The 27885-nt window shown below is 36.1% G+C and overlaps 1 protein-coding gene across 2 annotated transcripts; it reads left to right on the top strand.

The window, feature by feature from the left end:
• The first annotated feature begins 6397 nt into the window (after positions 1 to 6397).
• On the top strand, positions 6398 to 27873 carry mslna (mesothelin a). Of its 2 annotated transcripts, none has more exons than XM_048193240.1 (54): positions 6398 to 6444; positions 6646 to 6698; positions 6812 to 6837; positions 7047 to 7068; positions 7174 to 7208; positions 7317 to 7436; positions 7533 to 7735; positions 7832 to 7958; positions 9187 to 9357; positions 9481 to 9555; positions 9954 to 10165; positions 10653 to 10722; positions 10946 to 11080; positions 11163 to 11365; positions 11750 to 11853; positions 12794 to 12912; positions 13024 to 13197; positions 13340 to 13371; positions 13464 to 13561; positions 13676 to 13698; positions 13804 to 13825; positions 13914 to 13938; positions 14024 to 14120; positions 14203 to 14343; positions 15666 to 15877; positions 15961 to 16097; positions 16359 to 16477; positions 16568 to 16723; positions 16818 to 17023; positions 17128 to 17213; positions 17382 to 17512; positions 17595 to 17720; positions 17855 to 18045; positions 18139 to 18230; positions 20287 to 20417; positions 20546 to 20670; positions 20758 to 20875; positions 20956 to 21165; positions 21344 to 21514; positions 21609 to 21761; positions 21855 to 21904; positions 22004 to 22136; positions 22233 to 22315; positions 22426 to 22555; positions 22991 to 23181; positions 23271 to 23361; positions 23579 to 23702; positions 24516 to 24697; positions 24784 to 24939; positions 25034 to 25167; positions 26136 to 26281; positions 26431 to 26525; positions 26646 to 26871; positions 27314 to 27873. In XM_048193240.1, the coding sequence occupies exons 2-54, from the start codon at positions 6662 to 6664 to the stop codon at positions 27391 to 27393; spliced, it is 6456 nt and encodes a 2151-aa protein (XP_048049197.1). In that variant the 5' UTR covers positions 6398 to 6444; positions 6646 to 6661; the 3' UTR covers positions 27394 to 27873. The 2 variants fall into 2 exon arrangements, with proteins under 2 accessions (XP_048049197.1, XP_048049205.1); XM_048193248.1 differs by having other exon boundaries at positions 17855 to 18046; positions 18161 to 18230.
• Positions 27874 to 27885: the final 12 nt, after the last annotated feature.

Genomic DNA, 27885 nt, shown 5'->3' with positions numbered 1-27885 from the left:
CTAAAAATGGAATTTTAGACAACAACATTGTCAAAACAACCCTGTTCACACAGATCCGTGAAAAAAGTTCACTGAAACGTAATAATACGCATGCATGACGTCAACGTCTTCACAAATTCACGTTTTTGTAGTTTACACAGAGTCGATAATGGTATCATTTTCAAAAACTGCACATTGAAGCTTTTTTCAAAAGTTTGTGTTTTCAAGCCTGCTGTTTTGTAATTGAACGGCCAAAACACATAAAGAGTTTCCTGTTTTTAGCTGAAAACGGTGTTGTATAAACGGCCCCCTTAAAGGGTTAGTTGACCCAAAAATGAAAATTCTGTCATTAATTACTCACCCTCATGTCGTTCCACACCCATAAGACTTCTGTTCATCTTCGGGACACAAATTAAGATTTTTTTGATGAAATCTGAGAGCTTTCTGTCCTTCCACAGACAGCATATGCAATTCAAACTTTTATGCTTCAAAAAGTTAATAAAGAGATCGTAATATGAATTGAGAGGTTTACTCCAAATTTTCTGAAGAGACACAATCACTTTATATGATGAACAGATTCAATTTAGGCTTTTATTCATATATAAACATTGAATATCGAACGTAAACGGAAGCTCACCCGAACCTGCTTGATGCGTGAGAACAAACTTCTTGCGGAAGCTCAAACGTGCTGCGTAACACGAGAATGATCCTTATTTGTTCTCACACGTCAAGCAAACATGTTTACCACAACTGATGTGTGCATTGATGAATGTTTATATGTGAATAAAAGAGATCAAGTCTCATAAAAAGCGATCAAGTCTCTTAAGAAAATTTGGACTAAACCGCTTAATTCATATTAGTTTTACGATCTCTTTATGAACTTTATGAAGCTTCAAAGTCTCAGTCGTGTAGCTGTCTAGGAGGGACAGACACCTCTCAGATTTCATCAGAAAGATCTTTATTTGCATTCCGAAGGTAAATGAACGTCTTACAGGTTTGGAACGACATGTTACATGTTAGACTTTTACATTGTATTGTGTAGGTATATATGACGCATTTCAGACTTGGTCACAATTACACTTATACTGCTTCAGCGCTGAAGTGCATCTTTATATGTAATTTCATAATTCTATTGTTTCTGAAATATGGTTAAAGAAATAATTTTTTTTGTCACAAGAATCCCAAATTTTCAGATGGCAATCTACTCAACAGGGATCCTGAAGTCAACCACCTAAGTTGAACAGATTTTGATTGCCTAAAAAGTCATTATTCATGCAAACTTGCACTTCTCAAATGAAACTCAAATGAAAAACTGAATCCCCAGAACAAGACACATTAAGACAAATTTTCTGTCATAGTTCGAATGAGAAGCATGTTTGTCAATTAAAAGTATTCAGTTTTGTTTCCTCAAGGTCTTAGACTTCCTCATTTTCTTCGTTCTGGGCCACTGGCAGTCAATGCAGCAGTGATTCCTTACATTTCTAAGATGATTTGGTGGTTTGATGTTACCTATAATCGCTGATTTTGTTTGTCACTAAACAGAAGTCTTTCTGCACAAGTTCACATGTATTGTGTGGAAAGAATCTGGAAAGTCCACACTTTTGGACTTCACAAGACAGCAGTCCCAGACTAAAATGCATGTTTGAGCCGTTTTAACTAAAAGCAACTTGCACTGGCATATTCTAAACTACAGGTGCTGGTCATATAATTAGAATATCATCAAAAAGTTGATTTTTTTTCACTAATTCCATTCAAAAAGTGAAACTTGTGTATTATATCCATTCATTACACACAGACTGATATATTTCAAATGTTTATTTCTTTTAATTTTGATGGTTATAACTGACAACTAAGGAAAATCACAAATTCAGTATCTTAGAAAATTTGAATATTACTTAAGACCAATACAAAGAAAGGATTTTTAGAAATCTTGGCCAACTGAAAAGTATGAACATGAAAAGTATGAGCATGTACAGCACTCAATACTTAGTTGGGGCTCCTTTTGCCTGAATTACTGCAGCAATGCGTGGCATGGAGTCGATCAGTCTGTGGCACTGCTCAGGTGTTATGAGAGCCCAGGTTGCTCTGATAGTGGCCTTCAGCTCTTCTGCATTGTTGGGTCTGGCATATCGCATCTTCCTCTTCACAATACTGCATAGATTTTCTATGGGGTTAAGGTCAGGCGAGTTTGCTGACCAATTAAGAACAGGGATACCATGGTCCTTAAACCAGGTACTGGTAGCTTTGGCACTGTGTGCAGGTGCCAAGTCCTGTTGGAAAATGAAATCTGCATCTCCATAAAGTTGGTCAGCAGCAGGAAGCATGAAGTGCTCTAAAACGTCCTGGTATTCGGCTGCGTTGACCTTGGACCTCAGAAAACGTCGATTGTGTGCCTTTCCTCTCTTCCTCCAGACTCTGGGACCCTGATTTCCAAAGGAAATGCAAAATTTACTTTCATCAGAGAACATAACTTTGGACCACTCAGCAGCAGTCCGGTCCTTATTGTCTTTAGACGCTTCAGACACTGTCTGTTGTTCAAGAGTGGCTTGACACAAGGAATGCGACAGCTGAAACCCATGTCTTGCATACGTCTGTGCGTAGTGGTTCTTGAAGCACTGACTCCAGCTGCAGTCCACTCTTTGTGAATCTCCCCCACATTTTTGAATGGTTTTTGTTTCACAATCCTCTCCAGGGTGTGGTTATCCCTATTGCTTGTACACTTTTTTTCTACCACATCTTTTCCTTCCCTTTGCCTCTCTGTTAATGTGCTTGGACACAGAGCTCTGTGAACAGCCAGCCTCTTTTGCAATGACCTTTTGTGTCTTGCCCTCCTTGTGCAAGGTGTCAATGGTCGTCTTTTGGACAACTGTCAAGTCAGCAGTCCTCCTCATGATTGTGTATCCTACAGAACTAGACCGAGAGACCATTTAAAGGCCTTTGCAGGTGTTTTGAGTTAATTAGCTGATTAGAGTGTGGCACCAGCTGTCTTCAATATTGAACCTTTTCACAATATTCTAATTTTCTGAGTTACTGAATTTGGGATTTTCCTTAGTTGTCAGTTATAATCATCAAAATTAAAAGAAATTAACATTTGAAATATATCAGTCTGTGTGCAATGAATGAATATAATATACAAGTTTCACTTTTTGAAAGGAATTAGTGAAATAAATCAACTTTTTGATAATATTCTAATTATATGACCAGCACCTGTATGTCACTGCCATTGTTTTGTCTCAAGATGCACTCCAGTAATGTTTTTTTTTCGAAGGCCCATTTATAAAAGCTACTTAAATGTCCTAATTACACTAAGGCCTAATCCTGACTTAATCTAAGCCCTGTCTGTGAAACCAGGCGTAAGGTTATTTATTTTTGTTTCTTAACAGATTCCATCACAGATTGTGTGAATGTTTTCTTCCTTGTTTAACAGTTTCACTAATATTTTCATACTAGTTTTTAATTATTTCCACCTTGTTACACTGATGTTGTTTATGTAGTCCATGCTTGGTTAAGCAATGTTCTCAGTTATAATCTTGTGCAAGAGGTTGTTTTGTAAAAACAATTTCAGACATCAACTCTTCTCCTCCACTGGTTTCTAAAGGCAACAGTTTTACTGCTGTATAAGTTTAAGTGGGTTGCAACTGAAAGCAGGTTAGACAATCTAAACAGGTTTAGTCTGTTTAATTGACGGCTTACAGTAAATGGGGCTTGCCCCATTGAACAACATCCAGATGCCATTGTATCTTAAGTGTGAAGTAAATTCTAAAAATGAAACTACTTAAACACATACAACAGAGCAGTTAATTGAATTATGTAGAGTTTATACAGTACTACTGATGCAAAACAGGTTTCAGTTGTTTTATTAGCTTATGTAAATGTATGGGATTGACCTGTTTAGGATATTAATGTTGAAGTATGACCTTAAGAGCCACTACGTTAAGCACAGGCTGTTTATTAACCAACGTTTCGGCTAGTAGCCTTTGTCAAGGTATGATACTAGCCGAAACGATGGTTAATAAACAACCTATGCTTAAGTGAGTGTGCAGTTGTTCTCTCTTCAATTAGGCTACAGTTTTTTCTTTCAACTTGCACCTCTACAGGTGTGCGTTTGCTTTCCCTCACTTAAACTGAAGGGTCTACCAGCAAAACATTCACTATTCTTTCTGTTTATGTTCATTTTTTGATAACAATTTACAACAAGGTTCCATTAGTTAACGAACTAACAATGAAAAATACTTTATCTAAGTTCATGCTAATTTCAACATTTACTCGTACATTATTAAAATCAAAAGTTGAATCTGTTAATATTATTTATTGGTCCTAATCTAACTTGAACTAACAAGCAACATTTTCATTTTTATTAATTAACATTAACAAAAAATAATAAATACTGCAAGAAATGTATTGCTTATTGTTAGTTAATGTTAATTAATGCATCAAATAATGGGACCTTATTGTAAGGTGTTACAATTTCATAACAATTAAAAGGACACTGCACATTAACTGACATGAGCACTGTATCAATCATGAAAATGTGCCACAGGTTACTTTTCATCTGCAGACCCAACTTTGGACTTGAATTCAATATGATCACAATTCATACGATTCCCACTTTATATTATGTGTCAATAGCTATACTACAGTTGTGCTCAGAATTACTGGCACCCTTGGTAAATATGATCAAAGATGACTGTAAAAATAAATCTGCATTGTTTATCCTTTTGATCTTTAATTCATAAAATTAGCAAAAATCTAACCTTTCATTGAAAGAAAAGAATTGAAAATGGGGGGACAATCACATTATGAAATAAATGTTTTTCTCTAAAACGCGGTGGCCACAATTATTGGCACCCCAAGAATTTTTTATGAGTAAAATATCTCTGAAGTATATTCCCATTCATATTTACATTTTTTTTAGCACACCAGGGTGATCATAAACATGAAATTGTCAAGCCATAGCTTCCTGGAGTATAAACATGAGGAAACACAAAGGCCAAATTCCCCTAATCCCAGGTGAAAAAAGTACACTTCTATAATATACTTAAAGTGCTCTATTTTCGCACACAAATTTCGTACTTAATATACTACAAATTCTTCTTTAGTACTTCTTAAGATAATCTTAAGAACAACTGTGCTATTTTGAGACAGCATGAAATATGAACTAAAATGTACTTTTAACATACTATCTCTGTATTTAAAAAATGTATTTAGTTACCACTTGTAGTACACTATGGGTTCAAGTTTACTATAAGTGGTATCTAAATATATTTTCGAAATATCAGAGATAGTATATTAAAAGCACATTTTAGTTCATATTTCATGGTGTCTCAAAATAGCACAGTTGTTCTTAAGATTATCTTAATATACTAAAAATTCTTCTTTAGTACTACTTAAGTACGAATTCTTTTAAGTACGATTAAGTACGGCTTCTATGGTCAGATGAAACTAAAAAATGAGTGTTTTGGCAGCAAACCCACCAGATGGGTTTGGTGCACACATGGATAAAAAGTACCCCATGCCCACGGTTAAATATACTGCTGGATCTTTAATGTTGTGGGCCGGTTTTTCTGCTGGAAGTCCTGGACATCTTGTTCAGATGCATGGTATCATGGATTCTATCAAATACCAACAGATAAAAAATCAAAACCTGACCGCTTCTGCTAGAAATCCAATAATGGGCCGTGGTTGGATCTTCCATCAGGACAATGATCCAAAACAAACATCAAAACCAACACAAAAATGTGTCACTGAGCACAAAATGAAGCTTCTGCCATGGCCATCCCAGTCTCCTGACCTGAACCCTAAAGAAAATGAGTGGAGTGAACTGAAGAGAAGAAGCATCCAACATGGAGCTGGAATCTGAAGGATCTGGAGAGATTCTGTATGAAGGAATGATCTCTGATCTCTTGTCAGGTGTTCTCCAAACTCATCAGGCATTATAGGTGAAGACTCAGAGCTGTTATCTTGGCAAAAGGAGGTTGCAAAAAGTATTGAATAAAGAATAATTGTGGCCAATGTGTTTTGGAGAAAAACATTTATTTCATAAGGTGACCCCCCCCCCCCCCCCCCCATTTTCAATTCTTTTCTTTCAATGAAAGGTTAGATTTTTGCTAATTCTATGAATTAAAGATCAAAAGGATAAACAATGCAAATTTATTTTCACAGTCATCTTTGATCATATTTACCAAGGGTGCCAATAATTCTGAGCACAACTGTAAACATATAATTGATGAACCTCAGTTAAAATTGAAAGGAGACTTGTTTTCTTGTTGTTTTATGTTAACAAACATTTTGTAATATAATGCATTCCTACCATCCTGTTTTGGGCTTTTCGAGAAGTAGTTGTTAGTCTTGTTTTGGACTTGCTGACGTGGGTAAACAAAGTTGGAACACACCCTTTTGATACCTCAGTTAATAGCGGACCTGCTGCGCTGTTGACTGACACACACACAGATCCTCCTGTTACAGGTAAGTGCTTGTGTCCTCCTGGCATGCCTGGGTATGATGTTTGAAAAGATAAAAAAATAAATAATATTTAGAATAAAGAAGACACTAATTATTCAGATTAATATACTTAAAATTATTATTCATAATTGAGCATTAATGCAATTTTCCCCATGCGAGTTTGTTTGAAATAATAACATTTTTGCATTGTATCTGTTTGATCAGGGGTTTCGGTGTGAAAATGGTACACTTTCAGCTTTCAGTGCTGTTTGGTTTAGGTAAGAGGAGAGGTTTTTTTTTTGTTTTACTTTACTGTTCTAGTTAATTCCCCAGTGTGAGAAATAGATCTTTAAAGAGACATTGTTCATGAGTTACACTTTCTCTTTTATAGGATTAATCACACTGATAAATGGACAGGTATTTAGCACTTTCTGCACATTATTTTATGGATTTCAATCAATTCAAATTTTATCCTTTATGAATATTTATTCAATTATTTTCCTGGTTTTGCTTGATTGAATTTATAAATGTCTTATAATCACATAGATAGAAAGAAAACTTACTTGACTGTGATGATGAATGAACATAAATTTTGATTCCCCCTTTCATTCCCTCTGTTTCTTCAGTGTGTGGTGAACTTTCAAAATGGTGCGTTATGAATTGAATAATTTTTGCCACAAAAAAACTGAATATTCCAGTCAACTCTTTTTATATATACATTTCTCCCTTCATATTTATCTATTTATTTTACAGGCATAGTTTCCAATAACGGTTCCTCATGCTCTTCAGTGAGTTTTTATCATTTGAAGCAATATGATATGGCTAATATTATTCACTTTTAATGTGAAGAATGATGATAATTTCATTCCTCGCTTGTTTCCCAATTCCTATTTCAGTTCTCACCTTCAACGCTCAGCAACATCGTCAGCTGTTCAGCGATACTTTCAGACTCGCCGCAGGGGAATGTCAATCTCAAAGCATTTACCGACTCTGCCTTTGATTTGTACACATTGCTGGTACAGTAGAGTATATCAACATATTTCGAACATATTAAACCTGCTCGTTTTTTAAACGAAGTCACCTATTCAGTGCCTCTTTAATCATCCAAACAGAGATCCAAACTTGACGTTGGTCTTGTCGCGAGCTCCATCAACAGCGTCAGGTCAAATGGCTCAATAGTGGGAACGCTGAGTGATGCGAGTTTTGCAAAGCTCTGGTTCCAAGTGAAGCTCAGTCCATACCTGTCATCACTGTCCAGAGACACGCTCTCCTGCCTGAGTCAAAGCAACCTCACCTGCCAGAGCTTCCAAGCACTGTGGGTATATCCTTAGGCTACATAAATCATGCTGTTATTCTCAGATACTTTAGCGATGTGTTGTCAGAGGAAATCAGCTTGATTCACATTTTACAGGCTAAACGATCTAAGCTTGCAAATCGGCACTGAAAGACAAAGGTTGGTGTATCAGAACTTCATAAAACCTTTTCTGGCGAGAAATACAGCTAATGGTACTGCATTTTGCACATCTGACTTTAATTGGGTAAGTGGATAAAAACGAGTAGTTTTTAATGTTTTATGTTATAAATCAAATCATAACATTTATGCCCGTTCACACCAATGACGATAACTATAACGGAAAAGATATAGTTTATAAAGATATAGACGCCTATTGGAATCACTTTCACAACGATTTTTTTTTTTGTTTTCCAGCTGATGAAGGTAAAAAATTAAAGGATTAATTCACTTTCAAATAAAATTTTCCTCTTAGGCTAATTTACTCACCCCCATGTCATTCAAGATGTTCATGTCTTTCTTTCTTCAGTCGAAAAGAAATTAAGGTTTTTGATGAAAACATTCCAGGATTATTCTCCTTATAGTGGACTTCAATGGGAACCAAACGGTTGAAGGTCAAAATTACAGTTTCAGTGCAGCTTCAAAGGGCTTTAAACGATCCCAGACGAGGAATAAGGGTCTTATCTAGTGAAACCATCAATCATTTTCTAAAAAAAATATATATATATACATTTTAACCATAATTGATCATCTCTCTTCTTCTTCTTCTTCTCTATATGAATTCCAGCAGTGTAGATGCTGCTAAGTGTATTACTGCCCTCCACAGGTCAAAGTTTGAACTAATTTTTATATACTCGCACTAGCATATTGTATATGATAATTTAGTTCAAACTTTGACCTGTGGAGGGCAGTAATACACTTAACAGTGTCTACACTGCTGGAATTATAATAGAGAAGAAGAAGAGAGCTAGTTCAAGATGAGCATTTATGGTTAAAATGTATAAAATTTTAATTTTTTGTTAGAAAATGAGTGATGGTTTCTCTATATAAGACCCTTATTCCTCGTCTTGTATCATTTAAAGCCCTTTGAAGCTGCACTGAAACTGTAATTTTGATCTTCAACCATTTGGAGGTCATTGAAGTCCACTATAAGGAGAAAAATCCTGGAATGTTTTCATCAAAAACCTTAATTTATTTTCGACTAAAGAAAGAAAGACATGAACATCTTGGATGACATGGGTGAGTAAATTATCAGGAAAATTTAATTTGAAAGTGAACTAATCCTTTAACAGCCAATCAGAATCCATCCTGCGTGTACTATCTCAAGCATTTAAAGAGGCAGACGACATTACAATAAACCGAATCGTCCACTGTTGTGTGGATGCTAATATAGTTGTCGTAATAGTTATTGTTCGTTGTGTGAAGGGGCCTTCACTGTTGAGGTGATTCATTTGAATCTTTGTGTTTCTTTGCAGCGGGTTGCCCTAGATAAACTCACTCCAGAGCAAAAAGCTGAGCTCTTCTTTCAGTTGGAAGCATCTTCTAGTCTAAATAATGATAACGTCGATCAGATCTTCAAGAGTTTGCAGCCACTCACGAGCATAAAAATTGACACGACCCGTGCCACTTCAAATGATTCTGACAAGGTTAGACAAGAGTTTTATATACGACGATGATTATAATGTAGCTGAACTGGTTCTTATTGATAAGTCCAGTGATGAAGCATGAATGAAGAAGTTGATCCTAATTCTTTTCACATCTGTGTGCAGACTCTCACAGATTTCATTCTCTTATTGAAACCACTGGGAAGATTCATCAATTCAAGTGCGATCATTGCTCCGACAGTAAGTGTTAGTGTAATAAAAAGGGTATAATAAAGCCTATTTAATGATGCCAGTCCTTAACCTTTTTGAACAAATGAATAGCTTATAATGCAGAATGATGAATCAAATTATTTGTATATATAAAGATTTGCTATTAAATACTCTCAAATGAATACTTCAAAGACATTACATTATTGTGGCAGATGAAAACAAGGAATAGACATTAAAAAGGGTGGCTTTAGAGTCAATATACTGTTTATTTTATTTCCATACCATTGTACATTATCCTATTAATTGCCTTTCTTTGTTTTTCTGGTGCCATGAGCATCACAATTTTTAAGATGCCTTTAAATTACGTGCCCTTAATATGCATAAACCTGTTTGACATACATGTATTTTCTGGGTTTGTTCTCTTTCAGACAAATGTTAATTTAAATCTCAGAAACACAACCATAAATCTTCTGGTGAACTGGACCAACCTCAAGGCCCCCAGCGAAGTCCAAATAAGTACTATTAACATTAGCAATGTCAGTGATTGGCTCCAGACTGTGGTTGCTCCTCTGACGAAGACATATCTGCATGTTAACCAGACTTTACCTGTAAATATCACAGCAATGCTCAACGTTATTTTGTGAGTAACACTTCTGTCTGCATTATAAAAGTAGAGCATTTTTATGAGATAAAAATTAACAGTGATTGCAGAGAATTTTTGATCTTTTTGAAAGGCTACACAGGATGCCAACAAAGTGCAAAAAGTTTTTTTATTTTATAAGTTGTTCCAAACTTATGTGAGTTTCTTTCTTCTGTTGAACACAAAAGAAGATATTTTAAAGAATGTTGCTCATCAGATAGTTGACTTCCATTGTTTAAAAAAAAAAGTACTATGGAAGTCAATGTGTGCCGTCAACTGTCTGATAACCGACATTCTTCAAAATATCTTCTTTTGTGTGTGTGTGTGTGTTCAACAGAAGAAAGAAACTCATTCAGGTTTGGTACAACATGAGGATGAGTGAATGAAACTTTCATTTTTGGGTGAACTATCCCTTTAGAAATTAGAAACATATGTTCCTCGCAGCATATCTGATTTGTTTCAACTTTTTTTTTAACACATTTTTCAGTGATCCAGCACCTCAAAGTCCAGATCCTGTCGAACTTTGCAAAGTCACCAGCAATAATAGTTCCTGTCTTGTGAGTGTTTCACAAATCAAGTTTTCGATCTAATGCGTAGTTAACCACACCTTGATCAGGTCCAACAAGCCATTCTACATGTCAGACATCTAAAGAATGTGTAAAATAAAACTACTGCACTATGTGGTTTTGTTCACATGTACAAAAACATCTTGTACTAGATGCAAATATCTCAAACTGATTTACAGCCCAGATATAATAGCTACTTTCTGTTTGTTTGCAGATATCACAGAGTGGAGAGAGTCTGGCGAAAGCGATTAATTGTGTTGCTCAATCAAATCTGAGCTTCACTGAGGAAAACCTGCGACTTTTGACTGCTGAACTCTCCAAACCACTGCAGACACAGATAGAGCAATCCGTAAGGATACAAATAAAAAAATAAAAACCATATATATTCAAAGGACTGCCCTTTTTGAAAAATACGTTTCTTTTTGCTGTAGGTAAAAAACTCATCTCAGAGCAACCTCATAGCCTTGTTTGCAGAACTGCCCGCTGAAAGCTTCACGTCTGGAAATCTTGACGATGTGGAGTTCATGAGATTCTGGTTCCAAATCAAGATGAAGCCTCTGCTGCCCAACGTTTCGAAAGAATTCCTGTCTTGTCTCCGCACACGCAACTTCAGTTGTCAGGCCTACAAGGCTCTGTACGTTCCTCACATTCCCCTCAGCTGATATCTGAAAACGATTCCTTTTCTCGTTGGTTTGCGCTTGATAATTTAACACTCACATCCTGCTTGAGGTTCAGTTTACTTCCTGGTTGTATGAGGCCCCAGAAACCAAAAGATTAATTAAATAAAAATTTATGAAAAATAATGAATGAACAAAAATGCAAAAAAATAAAAAATAAAAAATTAGAAACTTTAGCAACAATAGAAATTATTATTAAATTAACCTATTACGAACAAGGTATTGTTTGTTTTCTGTCTTATAAAATATCTTGTTACTATTTCAGTGTGAGAAAATGATGCAAATGAGTCAAATCACAATCTTTGTATCTTCGTACATCTCTAACTGTTTTATTTCTGCAGTTTTGTGGAGCTGAATAATAATTCTGGACTGATGGACAGTGTGAAACAGACATTGATCCTCAATGACTTCATTGTTCCTTTCTTGTCACAGCGTCAAAGCACAGGTAGAAGTTATTTTATAATTCAGTTTAAAGGGTTAGTTCACCCAAAAATGAAAATTCTATCATTTATTACTCACCCTCATGTCGTTCCACACCCTGTAAGACCTTCATTCATCAGTTAAGATATTTAAAATTAAGATATTTTTGTTGAAATCCGATGGCTCCGTGAGGCCTTCAAAGGGAGCAATGACATTTCCTCTCTCAAGATCCATAAAGGTACTAAAAACATATTTAAATCAGTTCATGTGAGTACAGTGGTTCAATATTAATATTATAAAGTGACGAGAATATTTTTGGAGCGCCAAAAAAAACAAAATAACGACTTTTCAACAATTTAGTGATGGCTGATTTCAAAACACTGCTTCAGGAAGCATCAGAGCACAAATGAATCAGTGTGTCGAATCAGCTGTTCGGAGCGCCAAAGTCACGTGATTTCAGCCGTTGGCAGTTTGATACGAGGTCTGAATCACTGATTCGAAACAAAAGATTTGTAAAGCTTTGAAGCTTCATGAAGCAGTGTTTTGAAATCCCACATCACTAGATATTGTTGAATAAAGTCATTATTTTGTTTTTTTGGAGCACAAAAAGTATTCTCCTCACTTAATAATATTAAGGTTGAACCACTGTAGTCACATGAACTGTTTTTAGTACCTTTCTGGATTTTGAGAAGTTTGGAGGCATTGCCGTCAGTGGAGGCCTCTCTGAGCCATCGGATTTCATCAAAAATATCTTAATTTGTGTTCTGAAGATGAACGAAGGTCTTAGGGGTGTGAAACGCCATGATGGTGAGTCATTAATGACAGAAATTACATTTTTGGGTGAACTAACCCTTTAAGAGTAACGTTAGACAAAATTATTCATAATTTTATTTGACACGTGATCATTTACAGGACCCCATATAAATGTCCAGTGATGAACACAGTATTTCATGTTGTCATTTCAGGTATCGATTGCACGTTGCCATTCATCAGCAGTTCAGACTTCGTCCTGCAAAACTTTGGCAATTTCTTTCCTCTTGCACAGCTTCAAGTTATTTCAAACTTGAGCCGCAGTTTTTCAGCTGTGAGTAAAACATTTTTAATGTCAGTGATGATTCGAGTAAAGACTGATTGAACACATGTATAAAAGCTTTGTAAATGTGTCAGTGAAGTTTGTGTCTCATGTCATTTGCAGCTGGACGCGCTTTCTCTTCTCTCATTGGCGCAACTGGATGAACTGGTGTTCAGTCCTGCTTTTGCAGCAAACCGAACGAACATCCTCACAAGTGTCTTTGACTTCCTTATTAAAACCGCTCCCAAAGACACAGTAAACAGCTTCCTCCGCTCTCTTCAGACAAAGGCCCCACAGGTGTCTAATGCCACATTTTAGATGTAACCTGTGTAGAAATTACAATATTGTAATATAATAATAATAATAATAATAAATATTTTTATTTTGTTGTTCATGTTTTGTTCCTGTCCAACAATGTCTCTTTTTGTCTCTCTTGCAGACAAACTTCACTTGTGCAAACTACAGAACCATGTAAGTGGCTTTTAAAGCCAAAACTAACAGTGATCTGGATGTATCAGTGTTGAATAAGATCACATTTGTTTTGTCTTTCCTCTGTGAATCAGCTTTGACAAGGTGGATCAGGTATTGCTATCAGTCCCTTCTAACCAGTCTGAAGCCCTGCTGACGATCAGAGACTTTGTGATGATGATTCCTCCTGATGGTGAGGCACAATCCAGCAACAATACTTGCTCCTAAATACGTTGATCACATCAAAATATTTGAATGCTAAATTCTGCCAGAATTAAAGTGTGAATTGTGTTTTATTTCCCTCCAGAGTGCATTGAGAGAGCAAGTCAAGTAAGTAAAAATCAATTTCATGTTCAATAGATTGTATGTCTGATTTTATTGTTAAATGAACAAAAAAAAAAAAGTTGTAATACAACATTTGTTCTCACTTTGCAGTGCACAACAACTCCTTTGAATGGTAAGTGTCACTGATTATGTCTGACCTGATTGGAGATGTCAGTGATGTTCCTGTAACTCAAAGTCTTTGTTGTCTTGTCCTTTTTCAGAGTCCCCCTGTGCAAGTGTCAACAGGTGAGCTGTTCTGTCTGCACTCAGATGAGTTCAACACTGACGACACAACGGTCTGTAATAAGTTTCGTGTTCTTCTGGTTTGCAGCTCGGCTTTGGATCAGTTCTTGAGAGCAGCTCCAAATGCAACAGGCCCACTGAATCTTTGTAACTTCACCGTGTTGGAGTTTGCCTGTCTACCAACGGTAACGTTACACAGAAGAAAACAGTTTAGTCCGTGTTTGTGGCATTGTTTTAGTTTTAATAAAATCTCTTTTGTGTCCTCAGGTGTCACAGTTAAGCTCTCAAAAAGTGGCCGAAGTGTTGGCTTGCAAAAGGCCCAGCAATGTGGGAAAAGAGACCTGGAAGCTTTTCTTCAGCAAAACAATCACAAACCTTGATGATGCACTGCTAAAATTTTCCAACATGGTATGAAGCCTATTTTTTAAATATCACTACTGTTCAATTCCTTGGGTCCAGTAAGATTTTATAATGTTTTGGAAAGAAGTCTCTCATGCTCACCATCATTTCTCACCAAAGTCCATCAAAATGTCAAAATCGCCACTTCCTGATGAACTGGCTCTAAATATCACTAAGGAAAATGGATGTTGCTGCAGTGGAAGCCACTGTATATAATAATTTTCGTATATAGTAAATTACTTGCGCCTTAGAGCACGTAGACGAAAGACAGTAACCACTGTAATGTTATCTTGCATTCAGATGCCAGGTGTTTGTGAACGCAATCGTGTGAGGGGCTTCTGGGAGGGAATTTTACTGAACCACTTTAACAACAGACTTTGCTCAGGCATTACAGAATGAGCAAAACAGCATTTCAGATGCTGTGCAATGAAATCTGTCCAGTTATGCCGTCCCATCGCAAAGTCGCATGTCTTTTTATGATGTTTTATTAACATAGTTCGGGATGAACAAAGTCAAATAAGCTATCCAATTATCACATCATCTCAACCAGCTGTCAACAATCAGTAATCAACATATCTACCCAATCAGAATGAGTACAGGCATATATATAACCACAGTCAACTCACCCATGAATCCTCCACAGTTTTCAGCATCTGTGGGGTGCTCTGTGTTCGGGCCAAATACCGAGCTCAAAGCCCTCTTCGCGGACAGCGCGCCAAATACGTTTACAATTTATTTTATCTGACTTATTTGTAACTCGTGAATTGGCGCGCAGGAATTTGTTTGGTAAAAGTGTTTCCATCGCAGTTTTTGCGCATTTGTTTTCATATTGCATAAAAAATGATCAGACTCAGTTTCAGACACTTTTAGAATTTATGCACGAATTTATCTTGCCATTTCCATTCAGTGTTTATTTATGTGATATCCCAAAATGCACATAAAAATAGGTGGATGGAAACATAGCTAGTGTCACATGATCCTTCAGAAATCATTATAATATGATGATTTGATGCTTAAGAAACATTTCTGTCATTAATGTTGAAAACAGTTGTGCTGCTTAATATTTTTGTGGAAACTGATTAATTAGCATTCATTTTTTAAATTATAAATGTCTTTTGGACAAAACTGGACAAAATTTGTAGGAGGAGTAGCGAAAAAAAAAACTTTTTCTTTTGCTTCAATATGGTGGACAGTCACATTTAAGGAAAATGACAAAATGACACGTTTTAAAAAAATTCAAAATTTCGCTATATCTTTGGAAAACTAGGTGGCACTGTGTTCAAATATTATATTATATTATATTTATATTATATTATGTGTTTATTTTCCAGACTCCCAGTCCCAGTAATGTGTCTTTGTCTGATGTTCTGGATGTGCTTGTTGACGTCCGAGTCGATCGCTTTAGTCCCCAGAGACTGAAAGATCCTGTTTTCATTCGCTCATGGTTTCAGGGGCGACTAAAGCCCTTCTTACCATCAGTATCTCAAAGAGTCCTGTCCTGTCTCAGCCAGAAAAACCTCAGCTGTGAAAGTTACAGCGTAATGTAAGTTACATTGTATGTAGTGACAATGTAATTTTGCAGCCACTAAAATAAAAAAAAAATAAAAAACGGTGTTTATCTTTCAGCACTGAGGCTTTTGTGAATGCACCTTTACGAGATGGACAAGACGTTTGCCTTCCACTGCAACCCAATGCCACTCAAAGACAGGATCAGATCTACACAGAATTCATGAAAGCTTTCCTCTCTCGCAATGACACTGAGGGTTGGTTTGGAATATTTTAATCCTCTTTTTTGCTTTAAATTCAATGTAGAAGTATGCAAATGTTCACTATACGAAATCATTTGCACAAATATTGTGTCATGCCCCATTTGAAAAATCAAGTGTCATATACTACTCACTCTGTCTCGGTAAGATAAACACCTGAAAGAGTCATAATCTGAGAGCGAGACGACATAAATAATTTGAGTTCACGTTAAACTAATATAATGAATCACAATGAAAATGTTCTTGTGGCCTTTCCAGATCCCAGGTGCCTTAGAAATACAACCAACAGCACGCAGTGGATCAACAGAAACTTTGGGCCGTTCGTTCAGTCAGCTCTGCTAACAGATCTTGTGGCACTGAACAAAAACTTCACAGCGGTGAGTGTTAAACTACACAGTCTATGCACATTTCCTCATTGTAAAAAAACAAAACAAACATTGTGACAGTCAATTTGTTTGTCAATTTAGGTGGATGTTCTACCTCTTTTGGGTCTAAAACAACTGGTTGAGTTTTCAGCCTCTCCTGGTGCACTAACAGATCCAGGAAATGTCAGCAATGTCATGCAGTTTGTTAAGGATTGCCAGCTTCCTGCTTTCTTTGACTTGTTTTCCCTGAAACTGCAGGTGCAAAATGGATATTCATGATAATATTTCTTTTTTATATAAAAGAAAGAAAAACTGTGCTAATTCTGCAATGATATAATTTTGTCCTGTCCAGGTTAACCTCACACAAGATGTAAAAGCAGCACTGATAAAGCAGATATTTGACAGAGTCAACCTGTCTAATCTAACTATCCCTGATCAGGAAGTTGTAGCCTGGTTCACCAGTAGAATAAAACCTCTGTTAGCCAACCTTTCAGAAAGCCTTGTGTCTCCATTGTTCAGCATCCTCAACACAAGGAACTGCAATATCACTCAAACCACGTAAGAACCAAAGACATTTTTGGATCTGTACATTGCTTTTATGTGAGTGTACATTGAAGCATGTTCAGAGAAGACATTATACACTGTTTAATTTCAATTTACAGACTGCGGCTGTTAGACCCTGTTGGATCTTCAATAGCAACAAATACCAAAAATGCGATCTACAATGGCATTCTTCAGTCCTTCAGAGGTATTTCTACATGTCTTTGACATAAACATCACATAAAAGTCACTGAAATATATTCCATCATATATACATATAAATTTTGTTATATATTTTATCAGTATCTTGATTTATTCATCGGATAATATACAAAATTTGAGTTTTTTTTTTTTTTTTTTTTTTTTATACTTGTAGTGCCACAGCCTCTGAGGTGCTACAGAAACAACAGCTTCATCACATTCCTAAACGAAAGCCTGTCTGCTTTTGGGCCGCTTCCAAATCTGACCATCTTCCTCTCTCTGATGCCACAACCTCGGAGATCTGAGGTACGCTCCATATCAACTCTACAGCTCTGATGCTCAGTGTGGATGCTGTAAACCTAACTGATGTTTTATTCACGTATTTCAGCTTGTAAACTCTATATCTCCTTCTGAGCTGGGAAGCTACTTCACAGAGCCGAAAGTGGTGAACAATGATTCACAAATCTGTGTCATCTTTAACAACTTTAACAGAACCACTGACTTCTTGGAAAACGTGAGTTTTGCTTGTATTTGTATTGCACACAATACAATGTTCAAAACACATTTATGTAGGGAAACATACATGTAATAATATTTCAGTTCATCGTTTTATTTGCTTTGTTTTATTGTTCTTCTTTTGTTTTGCAGGTAGAGGTTCCAGATGATGTTAAAAGCAGCATCCTTCCCTGTGTCTGGCCTCTGGCACTGACAACAAACAATCAGACAGAGGTTGATTTGTGGTTTGACCGTAGATTGAGGCTTTACTTGAAGTTCCTGAACAAAGATATAATAGGGTCGAAAGAAACACTGAGTGCATCCTGCCTGTCATACAGGAAAATGTGAGCGCAAATGGCTACGGTGAAATTGATCTACTCAGATGTTTGAATGCAAAGTCTTTTGTAACTTTTAAAGTGCTTTCTCTGTTCTTCTAGGGTCAATGTTTTAGGCAGCAATTTCACCTTTAATGGTTCTCAGATTTCCAGTGGGGATGTGTACACCACCATCAAGACATATCTGAAAGCAGGTGAATTAGTCTTTTGTCTCTTTAGAAATTAACTTGTTCTTTGCTTAAAGGGTTAGTTCACCCCAAAATCAAAATTCTGTCTGTTTTTACTCACCCTCATGTCGATCTAAACCAGTATCGCGCGCGATTTTCGCCGACGTTTAACGCCTCGTGAATAAACAACGGGCGCCAATGTGAGTGTGCACACCGACGCGAAAAACGCGAGGCGTAAAAGCGTCATTTTTTAAAAAACGCCTCGGGTTCGTTTTTTTGGTTTGACGCGCCGCGTTAAAAACTGGCCGACCAATGAGATTGGCCCTTTTTTCTCACGTGCCTGGATCTGCTGAAGTTACAGTAAACACGACTTGGTGGCGCTCAAGCACAAAACGGTCTTGCCGAGCACACAAGATGACGAAGAGAAAATAAGTAGACGAGGAAGATCCCTACAAACTATCCCTGCGTCTCAAACAGCTCCCTAGCTTCCTAGGTCGTGTATCAGTACACCATGTAAATGAATGTGTCCGACTCCCTGATCAGTGCCCTGACTAGTGAAGTAGAGAGCTGATTGAGATGCACACTATGGGTGCTCTGCCACAGATGTGTATTATTTCTGTATTTTTACTTTTTTTTCTTTTACATTCAAGAAATATATATATGTATGCCATTATATATATATATATATATATATATATATATATTTTTTTTTATCTTCTTTAACTTTATTAATATCATATGTTTATTTGCACTACCGTTAAGCACAAGCGCCACATACTGTCAGGGAGTGAATTTGCACTTTCACTCGGCGCATCGCAGGTGAAAATCGCTTGGGTGTGAACACAAAAAACGTCTCGAAAAACGCTGACGATAAACGCGTGCGATATTCGTCCCGATGTGTACAGGCCTTAAGACTTTCGTTTATCTTTGGAACACAAATTAAAGGGGCTCTATGTAAGATTTTTACTTTAATAAATTATAAAAAATACTCCAATATGTTTGCAGATATTTAGGAAACATGCTAAGTTCACCTACTTGTTTCTCAGAAAGACAATGCTACAGCCAGATATTTACTTGTTTTTTTTTTTTTTTTATGAAAATAAAACTCTGCATAGAAGAAAAGTAGATTTTTGTTTGTATATGTTGTCATTTATAGTTCTTAGAAAGAAAATCGGAATCGGCAAAAAATAGGTATCGGCCGATCACACTAATAAAAAATCGGAATCGGAATCGGCCAAGAAAATTGCAATCGGTGCATCTCTAGTAAAAAGCCTCTGAATCCATCTAAAAATCTCTATGAACAACAGCATATCAAAACAGATAAATCAACTCATCAGCTTACAGTGTTTAAGTCTCCTCAGCTTTCATTTTCAATTGCGCTCCCTATTGTTGCTGGCAGCCATATGCTGCAAAAGCTGGCAACCCGCGTCTTTGAACGAGGGGGCGGGCCAAACAATATTTTTAATTTTGGACTGCAGTACCTATTTTGAACACTGAGTGTCATTATTACATAGAGCCCCTTTAAGATATTTTTGATGAAATTTGAGAGATATCTTTGCAACGACCACTTTGATGCTTCATAAAGAGATCGTAAAACTAATCCATATGAATCGAGTGGTTTACTCCAAATTTTTTGAAGAGACTCGATTGCTTTTTGTGTTGAACGGATTTAATTTAGGCTTCTACTCACATGTAAACATTGATCAGTGAACATAAACAGAAGCTCAACCGAACGTGAATGACCCACAGGAACAAACCTCTTCCAGAAGCTCAAATGTGCGGCGTAAGTAACACACGAGAATGAACCTCATTGGTTACGCAGCACGTTTGAGTTTCTGAAAGAGGTTTGTTCTTTTGAACTTTCTTTTCATTAAAGAATCCTAAACAAATGTATGATGGTTTCCACAAAAATATTAAACAGCACAACAGTTTTCAGCATTGATAATAATAAGAAATGTTTCTTGAGCAGCAAATCAGCATATTAGAATGATTTCTGGAATATTTCCAGAGAATTTATACTCACATTTATACTGTAATATAAATGTTAAAAAATGTTAATTTTCTTACATTTATTACATTACAGACACTGCTCCAAAATGTTTCAACTCCTCTGACCCATCACTTAACTCAACTGCGTGGTTCGTTAACAACATTGGCATGTTTATAACATTTATGAGTCTGGACGATCTCTACTCTTTCGGCTCTGATACCACGGTATGAACTATATCCACTTGTTCACATAGATTTGACCATCAATACTTGATTTATCATCATACTGTGTTTTTTGTGACATTATACTGGTGAAAGCGAATTAATACAACTGTATATTTTGTTGTTTGCAGATGCAACTCTTCACCGTGAACCCTGAAAACATAAAACTGTTCGGTCAAAAGACGATTCCGAGGAACGTGCTCAACCGCTACACTGAACTCCTCTTTCGACAAAACATCAACTTTAATCTGTTTGAGTAAGTTTGACCAGAAACCAGATCAGATTCTCATAGCGTTCTCTGAGTTCGATTGTCAAAGCATTAACCATGTTCTCTGTCCACTAGACTGCCGTCAGTTTTGCAGTGTGACGCCCCAGTATCAACTTTCACAAAACTAAACGAGAGTCAAACTAATACTATTCTTCTAAACTTTAATTCATCTTGCTCCATTGTGGATCCTGCAGTAAGTATTCCATTAAAACCTAATGTCAAGTATTTTGTTCATGTAACTGTGTTGTTACTGACTGATACATTCGTCGTCAGATATCTACAGCCCTTGCAGGAAACATCAAAGACATAACTGCTGATGCTATCATCAACTTGGGAAATAAAGTTGTTGGCTTAAAAATTACACAAATAAACTTAGTACCTCCATCGGTTCTTATCAGTGGGCTCTCAACACTGAGCGCTGCGCCTGGATGGAGCTTCGGAAAAGCCAAGGCTGTCATGAATGTGATTCTCAAGGAATATAAGGTAAAATTTCAGTCTCCAATTGAAGAAATTTCCCTTAAAAGTAGTTGAAATTAACATATGAAAATTCTTGATATAACAAGATATTTTTAAGTTACCTTTAAGCATTGTTTTTCAAAATAACCTCTTCCTCAGAACCTCGAAATCCTACAAAAGAAATGACTTTTTGTACTTTCTGCAGTTCGCTGGTTCCAGCAGTTTGCTGAATCTTGGATCCCTGATTGGAGGGATCCCTTCAACAATACTGACGACCATTAAGCTCGAAGACATTAAAACCACATTAAACGATACAGTCTTTGTAAAAAACTTACTGGTTGCCCCAGAGATTATTCAGAAGACCTTTGTGACCCAGGTATGTGAACAGCATTCATGCATATTCAGACATAGAGACGTTTAAAGTGCAAACCATATAAAGTTGGGATTTTTAATGTCTTTTTTATATCTAGATAATCAAATTGAGTTCGTCACCAGTTGACCTAATGACAAACATTCCCAATGAAATGGCTGTTCAAATTCCAAGAAACCTTCTGACCATTCCCACCACTTTAAATCTAGAAGTTGTGAAACAGTTTAACAGTAAAAAATGGAAAACTGAACAGGTACTATAACTTACAAATATCAAAACATACATAGTTTTCCCATGTAGATTATTTTCCTGCTAATGGCATATTTTTATTTCAATTTCTTTATAGGCAGTTCTGTTCTTTGATACTGTTGCGAATGCTTTTGATCAACCTGACGAGTAAGTATTTTTGCTAACTTTTTTTTAACTTGTTTATGCAAAAATACATTATGAATATGCATTGAAAGTTACAATGGTAAATGCATGATTTTTCTACAGCCTGTCAGTGGACATTTTGCAAGGTTTTACATGCTCACGTGTACAGACGTTCACCCAAACTAAAATCAGAGGCCTGATCAAAGCCTGCAGACGGAGAGCAGGGAGACCTAAGGTGGTACTGGGCGAGACTCAGGTGAGAGCTGACAAAAAACGATATTAAAAAATGTGTTCGTTTGCTTAAAGCAAAATGTGAACAATGAACATGCTTTGTTTCTATTTGTTCTCCTAGCTGACTTGCATGTACAACCTGGTTAGAAAGGAATCACCTGTGGATTTCGAAAGCTATCATCCAGATATGTTGCTGTACTACAAGTAAGTTCTAACTGTAATTTCTTTTAAACCACGCACACAATTTTTTCAACTATTCTGTTAAAAAATGCATTGCTTGCAAAAGTTGTGAAATACTTTGATGTCCACCTCAGTTACGAAGCAATCAACAAAACCACCTGCCAGGCATATTTTACTCAGGTCGGAGCAGCAGATCTCTCAATCTTTTCAAGCACGCTGAGAGGAAGAAGGGACCTCTTGTGGAGCAAATATCTAGATTGCTTTGTAAGTATCGTCCAGTGATATCAATCATTGACACACCAAACTGACAACAGAGAACTAGCAATGAGGAAACTCGCTTGCATCTAGGCCAAAATGTTGTGCTTGAATACACTGCCAAGATTATAGCCAACGCACTTGCTTGAGAGGAAATAACTCTCCAGACCAGTAGATGGCAGTAGTCTGTATTTGTCATTCCAAGAAGTGAAGCCATCACTTTCATTTTTTCACAGCCAATCAGAGTGATCTCTCTCACCAACGGGCTCAATCGCAGATTCAAAATGCTCAATTGGCCGAAAAGCCACCAAAGGTGTTTTGACTTGTGCCACACTGCAAAAATTAGCTCAACGATGGCTCGACATTGTCGGCTTGGTGTGTCACGGCCTGTAGATATTATGACTCTATATATTTTATTCAAAATGTACATATTATTCCATTCAGGGCATTTCTGGAACAAGCATCTCGAAACAGAATTTGACAGTGCTGGGCAACTTGGCATGTGCCGCAAACAGTACCTTCATTACAAACTCAGACCCAGAAATCCTTGAGAACTTGAAGAACTGCAGTGATCTCTCAGATGGGCAAATATCAGCCATGGAAGCTGTTGTTATGAAGGGAGCTTCAAAATATGGGCAAGTTATCCTGATATTAAAGGATTTAGAGTCCACTGCACTGGTTATGATGATGTCTGGTAATAAAAGATTATGATTGTATTATTTAGACAACCAAGCACCTGGAATCAGAAAACTCTTGGTGATCTGGGAATTCTGCCTTTGTACTTCTCACAAACATTTTGGAACTCATTCAAAGAGGTACACTACAGATGAACATCATACACAGTTGAACTACACTGTAAAACAAGATTGGTTGAAATTGTAAATAAAATTTGGAGCACATTTAATCAAAATTTTACATTTATTTTAATGTGATACTTGCCATTTCCTTGTAATTATTTGTGAAATTTACTAGCAATGTCTTCAGTAAACACAGACTAACCTTGTATTATTTTAAATGTCTTGTTTTAAACAGAATGATTTAGGCCAGTTCTTGAAAACCTTCTTGAAATCGATGCGTGAACGAAACACACCAAAACCACAAATGAAAAAGCTGTTTAAAGCCATCATTCGTACAGTAGTAATATCCAAGAGAGCAAGTATGCCATCTTTATCTCAATTTATATATATATATATATATATATATATATATATATATATATATATATATATATATATATATATAGTCTCATCTTTTTACAATTAAGCAATACCACACTCCCATTCACGATGTTGTCCTGAATACTGCATCAGATGGCTGCGATTCAGCTTCAGAAAATGATATTCAGCACTACAGGATGATTGCGAGTGTGATATTGCTCGATAAACAAATTATAAATGTTTTTCAATGTGCAAGCCATCTATTTTCTGTGAATGTGCGAGACTTCAGATTTATTAGCTGCTATAGATAAATAACTAGAAAAATAAGAAAGTGCAGTAAACGTTAAAACCATTTACTCCACAAACCAGTGTAATCGATTATGTGATTGAAACCAGTTTATGATTACAATAATAAGATAAAATGAAATTATAAAAAAAAAACAAGTTTACATTATCATAACAGACTGTTTTTGATTGGCTAAAACAGCTGGAAGACTCGCACATTCAAGTTACAAAATGTGCCCGCTCTTATGTTAAAAATAAGGTGGATAGAGTATGGAAGCTTGTTTACTATACAGAATAAAAAATAGAAAAGGTAATTGTGACTTTTTTTCTCGCAGCTGCGAGTTTATACCTCACAAAATTCAGACTTTTTTTCTCAGAATTGCGAGATTTAAACTAAACTAAATTGTGAGATAAAAAGTCACAATTACCTTTTCTATTTTTGAATTCCGATGGCGGAAACAAGCTTTCATAGTAGAGTAACTTTTAACCAAAAAATTCCTAAATCATATATTCACTTGTCTTTCAAGCCTGTTCCAAGGAGGTGATCACTGATGTTATCATCAGCAATGATGCCTTCCCCTTTGGATACAATGAGGATCAGTTCAGGAACTGTCTGAATGCTGATGTAGTGAGAGACAACCTCGGTAGCCTGTGTGAAAAAATTGAGGATAGCGCCTTCCAGAGAGTCATTCTGGACAAACTCAATGAGGTAATATGACATGTATTAAGATCTGATCAAATCTTCCAGGATTACCAGGACAGTTTTGATGTAGATGTGTTGCTCTTGTTCATCAGATATCGCCAAATGGCCTTTCAGAGGATCAGGTCCAGGTGCTGAAGTCAGTGTCCAGGAACGCAACAACAGATGAAATAAGCAAATGGAACATCACTAAAGCCGACACACTGGCTGCACTGATGAATGCCAACGATGGCGAATGGTCCTCTGCACAGGTGTGAATTTTGACATGAATATTATGGTGAATCTTACTTATTTTACAGATGCCATCTGTTTGGTTTTGTGTTAATATATTAATTTATCTTTCAGAGCAAACAAATCATTACCAAATACCTAAGCGCTAACAATAATCTGACTTCCACTGAGCTGAGTATGGTGAAAGGACCAAATCTCTGCTCTCTGGATACCAGCACATTGTCAACAATATTGCCTGAAAGCATACGGTAAAGACTTAAACCAGATGTAGTACTCTGAAATATTTATTATTGGTGTTTTATACACACACACTATTTTTCAAAAGTTTGGGGTTGGTAAGATTTTGTTGTGTTTTTGAAATAAGTCTCACAAAGGCTGCATTTATTTAATCAAAAATATAGTAAAAACAGAATTATTGTGAAATATAATTACAATTTAAAATAACTGTTTGCTATTTTTGAATATATTTTAAGATGTCATTCATTCCTGTGATCAAAGCTGAATTTTCAGCATCAATACTCCAGTCTTCAGTGTCACATGATCCTTCAGAAATCAAGAAGCATTTATTATTATTATTGAAAAAAATATGTTGATAACAGCTGTTTTTTTTTGTTGTTGTTGCATTTTTCAGGATTGTTTGTTGAATAGAAGAAAAACAGAATTTCTTCTTCAAAATAGACATCTATTAAAACATTTAAAAAGTCTATTTTGATTAATGCATCCTTGCAGAATAAAAGTATTCTTATTTCTTTTTTTTTTTTTTTTTAAATCTCACTGACCCCAAACTTTTGAAAATTATAGTGTAAATATATTTCCTGACAATGCATGGTGTTATACAGTCAAACCAAAATGTATTCAGACACCTTGAACATTTCATTCATTAATACAATTTATTCACTATAGTTTAAAAAAAAGTATAATAAAATATGACAAGATCTCAGAAAAAAAAAATTACAAGCAAAGCATGGTCAGGTCAAAGTGTCTGAATAATTTTTGGTTCCAAATTTTTATCAGTTTTACTGGTAGTCCACTGCATGAAGAATTTTTGGGTATAATATGTCACAGTTTACTTTATTTTGCTATCCTCACTTACATCAATGAACTACAGTGTCCTGCACCCACTAGTAAAAACATATCAAAAATATCACAAATGTCTTATCTGCACTGCATTTAAATGCTTAATCACAAGATTTCTCTGTATCATCCTCAATAACAGGGATGCCGATGCTTTGAATGTATCAAAATGTTCATTGGCCAACAAGAAGGCACTCTTCACCATCGCTAACAAAGCATTTCCCATGACAACTGTCAGAGCCTCAAGTGTGGTTCTGTCAACTTACCAGCTCATTGAACCCTATCTTGGTACGGGAGCACTTCCGTCGTCAATTCAAGCCCACCGAATGCACATTCACCTTGACATATAATTCAAAATGATGTTACTTTTAACAACACCAGCTCTGGTTTGCACACAGACTGACAAATAATTAGTTCACATTTATTGTTTTTTGTAGGAGGTGCAGATCTAAGTTACATCAGGAATCTGTCATCAAATAATGTCAGCATGAGCCTGGCCACTTTAATAAATCTGGATCCAAGCGTGATCGCGGTGAGCAAAGAAAAGCATTTTATATTTTGTTATTTCTTCCTCTATGTTTTTATAATGTATACACTGTTTAATTTTCATGTTTAACATGACATCACAACGTCCACTTGTTTTATGTTACAGAACCTCACTGTGCAGGATGTTAAGAATCTTCTTGGTAGCAATTTGCCGGATCTGAAAACATTTGAAAATGAACCAGCCGTGCGGACCTGGATCTCACTGCAGTTTCAATCGGAACTGGATAAACTGGATCTCGGTCTGACTGGAGGAAAAGCAGATGCAACAACTGCTGTCCCGACAACTATCACAACTGTGAAGACTACGGTTGCTTCCAGTGCAGCCACTCCAGGTGAGGTGTCCTGCACACTGTATAGCTATGTGAAAAAAGAACAATTTACTCACCCTCATGTCGTTCCAAACCTAGACTTCCGTTCATCTTCGGAACACAAAGCTATTTTTAATGAAATCTGACAGATTTCTGTCCCCCTAGATGAAAATATGTGAATAAAAGCCTAAATTAAATCTGTCCATCATATAAAGCAATGTCTTTATGAATGTTTTGAAGTGTCAGAGAGACAGAAATCTTTCAGATTTCATTAAAATAATCTTCATTTATGTTCCAAAGATGAACAAAAGCCTTGTTTTTTTTTTTTGTTTTTTTTTGGAATGACATGAGGGTGAGTAATTGATGACACAGTTTTCATTTTTGGGTGAACTGTCCCTTTAAGTTTTAAATGCTTAAAATGCTGAAGTCTGTCAGAAATCCTAACTTTTTATTGTTGTTTTTCAAGGAGTTGGACGCAGTGGATGGTCAGTTTCACTCAGCATACTTGTACTCATTTTTACCATCATCAAAGTGGAGATTATATAGCGGGACTGACCCCAAATCAGCCACACAGTAATTTTACCAAATAATGTATCTGTGAGACTCTCCAGTGCACAAAATATAATATATAGAATTATTACAATCTAATTAATCTGTCTGTAATCACACATTTTCTTCATTTGATATTTGTCTAATTATATCATTCATCATATTCACAAATGTCGTATATATACTGTAATTGAAATATGGAAAGAGTAATTTTGTATTAATAATCAAAGCAAGGGATGTACAGTATTTTGATTGATATACTTGTACAACTGTTTAGCACAATAAAGCTTATACATTTAAGTGTTTAAAATCTTTAGAATCGTTAAATGAATGCCTTGAGCTTTTCTTTGTTTTAATATTACAAAAAACAATGTAAATGTTCTATGACTGGTATCTGTTTATTGATGATAATGATCAAACCAGAATATGTGAAATGTAATCGTATAATTAATAAACGGTACTCTATGATGAACAAAATTACAGCTATTT

Source organism: Megalobrama amblycephala, linkage group LG1, assembly GCF_018812025.1.
Source record: "Megalobrama amblycephala isolate DHTTF-2021 linkage group LG1, ASM1881202v1, whole genome shotgun sequence".
Taxonomy (NCBI): domain Eukaryota; kingdom Metazoa; phylum Chordata; class Actinopteri; order Cypriniformes; family Xenocyprididae; genus Megalobrama; species Megalobrama amblycephala.
The sequence above is the reverse complement of the archived record's forward strand: the minus strand, read 5'-3'. Positions and strand labels throughout refer to the sequence as shown.